The sequence below is a fragment of the Crocodylus porosus genome, unplaced genomic scaffold (assembly GCF_001723895.1).
Source record: "Crocodylus porosus isolate Cpor-Errol unplaced genomic scaffold, CroPor_comp1, whole genome shotgun sequence".
NCBI classification, from domain to species: Eukaryota; Metazoa; Chordata; order Crocodylia; family Crocodylidae; genus Crocodylus; species Crocodylus porosus.
The window spans coordinates 2281854-2290256 of NW_017728940.1; the positions used below are offsets into that span (position 1 = coordinate 2281854).

General features: G+C 65.0%; 1 protein-coding gene across 1 annotated transcript in view; it reads left to right on the top strand.

The window, feature by feature from the left end:
• The first annotated feature begins 7830 nt into the window (after positions 1–7830).
• AHDC1 (AT-hook DNA binding motif containing 1) overlaps positions 7831–8403 on the top strand; it is a 39938-nt gene continuing 39365 nt past the window's right edge. The window contains exon 1 of the mRNA XM_019547858.1: positions 7831–8009. Within this exon, the coding sequence (XP_019403403.1) occupies positions 7874–8009 (136 nt within the window). The 5' untranslated portion in view covers positions 7831–7873. The remainder of the gene's footprint in view (positions 8010–8403) is intronic.

Here is an 8403-nt window from a genome sequence, read left to right on the forward strand (position 1 = left end):
GCTCAGCCCCACACGGCAAGAGGCTTGATTGGAAAGCAGAAATCCCAGAGCTGTGCTTGGAATTGCAGAGCTGCCTTCCTGCGGGAGGGGGTTGCACCTGGACTTGGCAGGAAGGGGTTAATGAAGGGGCCAGCCCACCGCTTCCACCCCACCAGGGTCCCGGGTCACCAGGGTCCCTTCGGGGTGATGGTTCTTCGGGGTCGGAGCTGCCCCTGCTCTGGTGCATGAGGGTGCAGACGTGGCCCCCGTGCAAGGCTGCTTGTGTCCCAGAGGGGTCTTGTGCATGACTGCCCTGGTGCATGCGGGGCACTGGCAGCCCCCAGGCATCTCCGCACCTGGCCCTCTCCATCCCGTGGGTGCCTGGCTGCCCCATGGCTGCGACCCCAGCCACTGGCGGCCGCGGCGGCACTGTGCTGATTGCTCTCAGGCCTTCTGGCCCAGTTGTCTAACAGCCTGAAACCTGTGGGAAGATGGAGCAGAGACTCCCTGCCAGCAGCTCTCCTGCAGTCGCCTGATTTCCTCTCTCACGCACGCACCTGATGAGGCTCCAGAGCCTCTTCCCTTCTGCCTGCCTGGCTGCAAAATGCACCCCCCTCCCCACAGGCCCCTTCTCTCCACACCTGCTGGGGTGCACAGGGGCGTGGGGAAGAGGGCAGCCTGCAGGGAGCCGTGCTTGAGTCATCCCCACTCGATGCCTTAGTTTCCCCCACCCCCTGCAATTCCTCTATTTCTCCGTGGGAAGGGGGTTGAACCCGGGTCCAGTTTGTAGGAAGCCACCTCCCGCAGGAGTCCCCCGGGAAGGAAGGTGGCTCTGCCTGGGAAGACCTGGGCTATTGGGAAGGGTTGGAGACTCCTCGCTGGTACCCGCCGAGGTGCTGGGAGGTCCTGTCCGTGTTCGCTGAGGTCCGTGCATGAAGCTTTGGCCCATCCAGGTGTCGCCCACCTGGGGGGCCGGGTGCTCGGCGCCCAGCAGTGAGAACGGCTGTTCCAATGCAACTGCTTCCTCCGAGGGCTTGGGCCAGCTGCCAAGTGCCTACAGGCACCAGGGCCGCTCCAGGCGAGGACTAGGTCCCCGTCGTGCCCACTGGGGTGGGAAGCAGCAGCGTCCCTGCCGCAGCATTAATGGAAACCAGCCCCTTGCCTTGGGTGAGGGCTTCGGCTTTGCCATGTGCACAAAGGCTGGCCTGGAGCACCATGCCTCAGTTTCCCCACCTCTCAAGGGGAGGATGAGTGACGTCTATGTGCCTGCACGTGGGTGCTGGAGGGGTCAGGGGACACCAGCGCTGTTAAGGGGAAGGGGGTTGTCAAGGAGGACCTAGGGGCTCAGATCAGATCCCCCTCCCCCCTCCCACCCGCTTCCTTCCTCCCTCTGTGCCCCCCCCCATCCATCTGTCTCTCCCACTCCCATCAGATGCTGCTCTGGAGGGAGCGGAAGGATATCGGACTCCTTCACCCCCCTGCCGGCAATGCTAACGAATGGCGACAAGCTGCACCACACTCGGCTGGGGTCCCTCGGCCCCAAGGGCGACCCCGGGCCCAGTTCCCTGGCAGCACGTGCCCTGCTCTCACAAGGTGCCTCCAGGCTTAGCCTGCCTCGTGGCTTCCCTCCCAAACCACCCGGGCACGTCTCCCGTGGTGTTACATGTCCAGGGAGAAGCCTCCTCCTTGCAGCTGTGCCTCTGCACCTTGGTGTTAGCTTGCCTGGCGCTCGTGGCCCTTTGCATGTGAGCACATCCCTGCTGCTTGCTGAGGAGCCAGCGGGTTTGCTCTGCAGCGGGGCTGGCAGTGCCCCCCCAGCCTCGGCTGTCCTTGGAGGGCAGGGGTGTACAGGGAGGCTGGCTGGTAGGAGAGGGCCTGGGGGGTCTGTATTCAGCACACAGGCCCTGACGCCAAGAACCCCCCGGGCAGTGAGCTTGCTCTGTGCAGCCCTCTTGCTAGCACCCTCTTCTCCCCACCAGCTGGTGGGTTCGGATGTGGTCGGCCTATCATAGTGTGGGGACCCTGGTGCATCTCTGGACTCGTGGCACACATGTTGCCACCCGCCATGCCCACATTGGCCCCAGGAAAGTGGGGTTGTAGCTTCAGGTTCCTCCCAACCCCCCTGGACGGACTCGCCCGCGCAGCCCCAGCCCTGGACCTGTCTCCCAGGCAGGCGGGAGGCCGCCCCCCCAGCAGGCGGGCAGCGCCAGGAGCAATCAGCTGCGCCTCTGCACTGCCACCTGCTACTCTGCCTCTGACTCATTGCCTGCATCCGGTCCTCCCTCCCCCTCCGGGCACACGGGGCTTTGGCCCGGAGGTGGGGGGGTCTCTGCCTGCGCCCCGCTGCTGGAGTCGGCTTGGCCCAAGGGAGATCTCCACCACTTGCTAGCAGTGGCCCCATCCCTTTGGGACGTGGAGTGGGGAGCTGGCTCCGGGCACTGCCAGCCGCTCAGGGTTGTGCAGCTCTCCAGTCCCCCTTGGAGCCAGGCGCAGGTCCTTTTTAGTGTGCAGACAAAGGCGCGGAGGAGGCTCGCGGCCAAGAGCGCGAGGGTCTGGAGACAGTCAGGAGATGCCGGCGTGTCTCGGCAGCCAAGCAGACCAGAGCAGGCGCGCGCTGGGGCTTGCAGCCCCTGCCAGGCCTGTGGCTGTGGCATTGCTCTGCACAGCTAGGCCATGCCAGGCGTGCTGGGGTACCCTAGCCTGGAGGGCATGGGTTGATGCCCCCCTCCCTGCCCCGCACACAGGTGTATCCGGTGCATTTTCCCCCGGGGGGTTGGGCTGGGAGCAGGCGGGGGCAGGGGGAGCAGTGCATGTCTCCCCACCCACCGTGAGCTAGCAGAGGAGAGACTGATGGGTGCTGCAAGGGGTGCAGCGGCTGATGAGTGCAAGGGGAAGGCAGTACTGTGCTGGTGCATGTGCCCAGCCTGGCCCCAGGTGTTTCAGAGAAGCCTCCCCGCCCCCTGCCGTACCTTTAATCTCCCACCAAACCTGCTTTTCCTGCAGGCTGGTGTCCAGCCCCTCTCCCCTTCCCCCTCCCCACAGAGGAGCTCCAGGAAACCGGTCCTGCTCCCGCCAGGACCCTCCCTGCCCTTGCCCTGCTTCTTCCTTCCTGCCCCGGCTGCTGGGCACAGCCCAGGCCATGGGGCCACGCAGCCCCGAGTGCTTGTGGGCAGGATGCGTGAGCACGGCCCAGGCTGGCCGGCCCCTAAGCGTGGCTAATGCAAGCTGGGGAGGTGGGGGCTGAGTCCCAATGCCTCAGCACCCTCCAAAGTGGAGGAGAAGCCGTGGGCGCAGAGGAGCTCTGAAGCCCCCCAGCGCCTGTTCTCGCGCGAGTGACTTGTAGCGTTTGTAGAGCTGAGAGCCGGCGGGAGGGGAGGCGCAGGAAGCCACAGGCCACGGTGCTGTGCTGTGCTGTGCTGCGCTGCGCTGTCCGGGCACGGGAGAGGCATCGAAGTTTCCCATGGGTTGCGGAGCGACTGTAGTTCCGGCCATCCTGCTTACCTAGACCCCAGGAGTCCTGGCCCCCTCTCCCCTGTTCTGTCCATTAGGTGACGCTCCCTCCCAGGGCTGGGAAGAGAACCCAGGCATCCTGTCCACCCAGCTCATGCACTAGCCGTGATCTCTCTCTCTCTTCTGCCCTGGTTGTTTGGCCGTGGGTTTTCCCTTGGGGGTGTCTCTGAGATGCATGTACGTGTATTGTCCCCCTTTTAGAGATGGGGAAACTGAGGCATGACTCACAGGAGTCTGTGGCAGACCCAGGATGTGAACTCAGGTGTCTGCCCCCCACTCCCATGCACACATGTGCACACACTCCTCCAAAAGGCCACTGGCTCCCTGCTCCCTCATCCCAGGACCCCCCGCCTGTGCCAGTAGCGCAGTCAGGTCCCTCTCCATGGCAGTGCACATCTGAGCCCAGCCCTTATGAAAGGGGCTTTGTGTGCTCGGGGCAGCCGCCGGCCTCTCCCCCTCCTCCCCCGGCCCAGCTCTCAGGCTGGCCCTCTGCGCCTGTGCATCAAGGATACCATTTATTCCCGCCTGCTGGGGAAAGCCGGATGGGCAGCGGCTGCCTCTGCTCAGATTTTGGGTGGGGGGGATGTCTTTTTCTTTCCCAGCTGAGCAGCGAGGCAAGACCGCGCGTAGGCACTGGATAGGGCATGGGTTGTTGGCATCTTGGATGCCAGGCTTGTCCTGCGCTAGGCACGTGAGAGCAGGGCTGGGCACCGGACTGAGAGTGGGAGCGAAGCTGTAGTGACCTGCGGACGGGCTTGTCCTGATGCAGCTTGTCTTCGGGGCACCTTGCAGTGGCTCGTGGTTGGTAAAGCCATGCCATTTCCCCCTTAGCACAGAAGGAGGCTGGGGAACAGGGTGGATGTGTGAGCTCATGGGTTACGGCTGTGCCAGAGCACGAACTTGCAGTGTGCCTGCACCGACCCATGGTACGTGCCAGCTGCCTTGCATTTCCCGCAAGGAAAGAGCGGGCACCCTGGAGGGGCTGACCTGCCCTCGCCTCTCCCCCAGGCTTTCCCTGCCGTGAGCTGTCGGTGCAGCCATGTGCCAAGGCAGGCCTCGCACCCGAGAAGCTCTCCCCAGCTCCAGTCCAGTGCCCTTGCCCCCTGGAGCCCAGACCCGGGGCAGTTCCCTGGCTGTCAGCCTGGCATCCGGGGGCTGCTGGCTTGAAACAAACCCGCTTGTTTTCTGGAAGGCGCCGAAAAGCCATCAGGACAGAGGCGGGGGGATGCCCTTCAGTGACTACCCCCAGCTGGCAGGGCATGGGTGGGCGCGTAAGGCACTAGCTGGAGGTATAGGAGCCTGGGGTGCCGTCCCCTGCATACCTGGTCTGTTGGGGTCCCTCTGTACTTGTCCCTCTTCCCCCACCCCCTCTGCCCATTGGATCACACGTACTTAGGGGCATCTCGCACCGTGGGAAGTCAGAGCGGGGACTGTAGCCGAAAACAGTGCCACCACCTCTCTCTGCCAGCCTCAGGGCTGTGAGCAGCAGGGACCAAGCCCACGGGCTGTGGCACAGCTACTGTCCTGCCCGTGGAGGGCAGGGGGGTACAAGGAGTCAGGCCAGCAGGTCTCAGCTCCGTGCATCCCTCACCTGCTCAGGGCAGGTGGGTCAAGCCCCGGAAGTGTGGGCAGAGCCCAGCAATGCTCCCCTGCCCACTGCCAGCGCCTTGGGATGAATCTGCCAGTCTAGGCCTGGACAGGCCAGCCAGCCTATGCACCAAGGTGGGCCATGCCCCCGTACCACCCACGTACCCACTCTCTGGGAGCAGGCGGGGAGCTTCCTCACAGCCCCCCCTGCCCTGACGTGGGAGGCCAGCCCTGGTTTGGGGTCTGTCCTAAGGAAGTTCATTGTTTTTAGGCTTTCGAGCCCTGCCAGCAGCGCTCGTCATCTCTCCCTCCATAATGGACTGCAAATTAGCGCAGCCCCCAGCAAGGGCTGGTCCCCTGGCTTGGGACAGGGCAGAGGAAGGGGTCAGGTTCCCCGCCATGCACGCCTTCGGCCTCCTGCCTCTGCCTCTCTGCCCCCTGGCGCTGAGCCGCTGGCCGGAGACTTGCTCCCGCTCGGCTCTGGCGTGCGGCACCGGGGCAGCTCTCGGCCTGGACAGGAAGACGAATGAATTCCATTACGGGATCGTGATTTTATTCCACGTGTCAGGGAGTCGGAGATTAACTTGCTCACCAGTCTGTGACAAACCCAGGCGCACACGCATGCCCCTCGCGCGCACACGCATGCACACATGCACGGAGGAGTTTGTGTGCCGGCTGCAGGTGCCCCCCGGGCGCATCTCTGCAGCAGGGCTGGGCAGGGAGCGTGGGCCTGCGCCCCCCAGCCGTGTGGGGCACGCAGGCCCCTCTGACCGCTGGAGCTGTTGCCACTGTATGTGCACGGAGACCCTTGTGCATCGTTCCTCGGCTCCTCCGTCTCCCACCCTCTGTTTATCCCATAACGCTCTCCCCGTACGCAGAGTTATCCTCAGGGCAAGCTGGAAGGTAGGTAGCATTCACTGCCGGCCCCTCCGTGCAGGAGCTACTCAATGCCCTTGGTTTGCACCTCTCCAAGCCTGTCACCCTCAGGCCCCAATCCTTCCAGAGGCCGAGCCCCTGCAGCTCCTCGTTGTCCGTGGCTTCAGCCCTTGCTCTAGACCAGCAGCCGCTGGGTCATTTGGCTGTGGGCCTGGGCGTGCTTTGGCCCCGTCGTGGGCAGACGTGGTTGCCCCCGGGATCCGGGATGTTTCCGTGCGTGCCGGGCAACACCTCGCCTTTCAGGTCGTCCCCCCCACGTCGGATCCTCGGCAAATCTGACCCGCATAACCGTTTCCAGGAGAGCAGAGTCCCAGGCGGGCGCGCTGACAGCGGGTGGGCTCGGTGGCTCGCCACGCGCCCCTCTCTGGGCCGGGGTAGGTCAAAGGGAGCCCGGGTGCCCTGAAGGCCGGAGCGCCGAGCCCCTGCCCAGGCTGGAATGGCGGCACGCGGCTCCCTGGTACCTGGCTAAATGGCAGCTGGGCGTCGGGGCCGTGCATCTGTGCCACATCACTGCAGCGCTGGGGAGGGCTCGGCGCGGCTCAGCTCAGCTGGCTGTGTCTTTAACAGCCAGGAAAGAGGAGAGAGAGGCGCGCACACACATGCACACGCAGGCAGTAATGAGCAGGGGAAGAATAGCAGGGCTGGGTGGTTGCAGTTGACCTTCCCAGTGCAGCTGGCTCCCTCCTTTCCTCTCCCGCCCCTCCCCGAGTCGATTTGGGTGCAGGCAGCTGGAGGCTCTCGCATTCCACTTCTTGGGTCACTCGCCTTCAAAGCCTCTCGGGGACGCGGGCAGGCAGGAGCTGGAACAAACAGGCAGCGGGGTCCGGCTGCAAGGAGGCCCAGGATTGCGTCTCCTCCAGCACCCACCCTTCGAACCCCAGAGCGGCCCAGGGGCTGCCTTTGAAGCCCCCAAGGTGGGCAATGGGGTGCAGGGTTCTCCGGTTCCATGGGACATGCACGGGCCTGGGGGGTGGCAGTGTCTGGGACCCTGTGTGCTGGCCTGGGCTTACCCTTATGGAGGTGTTGGGTGCGGGGAGATGGAAGCGAAGACCTGCTCTGGGCTGGTAGACGGAAGAGGCAGGGACCCCAGGGGCTGGTCCAGGCTGGTGACTGTGCCCGGGAAGGCAGGGGCACGCGGGGATTCTCCCCGGGTGGGGAAGAGGCAGGCTGCAGCAGGGAAGGTCAGGCCTGGGCAGCTGCAGCCACTCCACCCTCCTCCAGATTTGCCCATTAATGCAAATGCAGAGGCCTGAGTGGTTCGTTAGCAGCGTGTGGAATGGAATAATGCATCCGCATCCCATTAGCCTAATGAAAAAAGGGAACGGGCACCTGGAACAAAGCTGCCGACTCTTGGCCAGTCTCCTGGAGCCGCTGGCGCGGGCGGCACCGGGGCCTGGCCCCTGCTCGCCTCGGCTGCCTCCCTGCTGTGGGCTCCAAGTGCCTCGGGGTCCCGGGGCTCTGGCGGGGTGTGGGGTGATGGGAGGGGCTGCAACGTGCCCCGCTGCCCCAGGCCTCCGGCCGTGCCCAGGCGGCCGTGTTGGAGGCTGGGGGCCTGGACCAGGCTGGGCTGTTTTTGGGAGGGCAGGTGCATGGCATTGGTGCCTGTGCTTGTCCTGGAGCTCGGTGCCCAAGCGTGGGGCAGGAGCAGGCGTGCTCCAGTGCAACTGCTACCCGGTCGCCCTTGGGCACAGCCATCACCTCCTGCCTGTATCACCCCGCCTCGGTGCCCGAACCAGAGGGCAACACCGGGCAGTAGCTCCAGGCCGGGCAGGGCCACGTCCTCTCGCTCCCAGCTCCGGGCCTGGCTGTGGCAGCGCCTGGCCAAGCCGAGCCGACTGGCTTCCAGCAGGCTGGGCTTCAGATGCTGTTATTTCTGCCTCTTGCCTTCCTCTGTGCGTCTCCGCGGCCCTCCCCTTCCCCTCATCCCCGCCCCCAGCCTCTCGGCTGTCTCCATTCCTCTCCGTGTTGGAGCTTGTTTTGGGCATCTCTGGGTTGCAGTGAGTCACGCCGCGCGTAGGGGATTTTAAAAGCCTTCTGCTGTCGCTGGGAGCCAGCTCGGGCTGCTCTGGCTCTGGGGGTGGCGTGCCGGCCGGGGCTTTGCAGACAGGCGCGCTCAGGGGTGGGCGGCGTGAAATTCCCCCACCCCCTGCTTCCCCCCATGACTCCCGCATGCACCGTCCCCCCCGGCGAGCGGGGCCAAGGGGTCTCTCTCTTTCTCTCTCGCTGGAGCCGGCTGCGCTTGGCCACCGCTGCCAGCGGCTGAGTCACAGATGAAACTTTAGAGCCGTTGGAACTTCCTTCGCAGGGCCCCGCGCGGAGGGATGTGGTCGATCGGGGCGACTGGGCTGGGCGTGCGGTTACCCAGTTTCCAGTCTGGGCCCCTGAGACCTG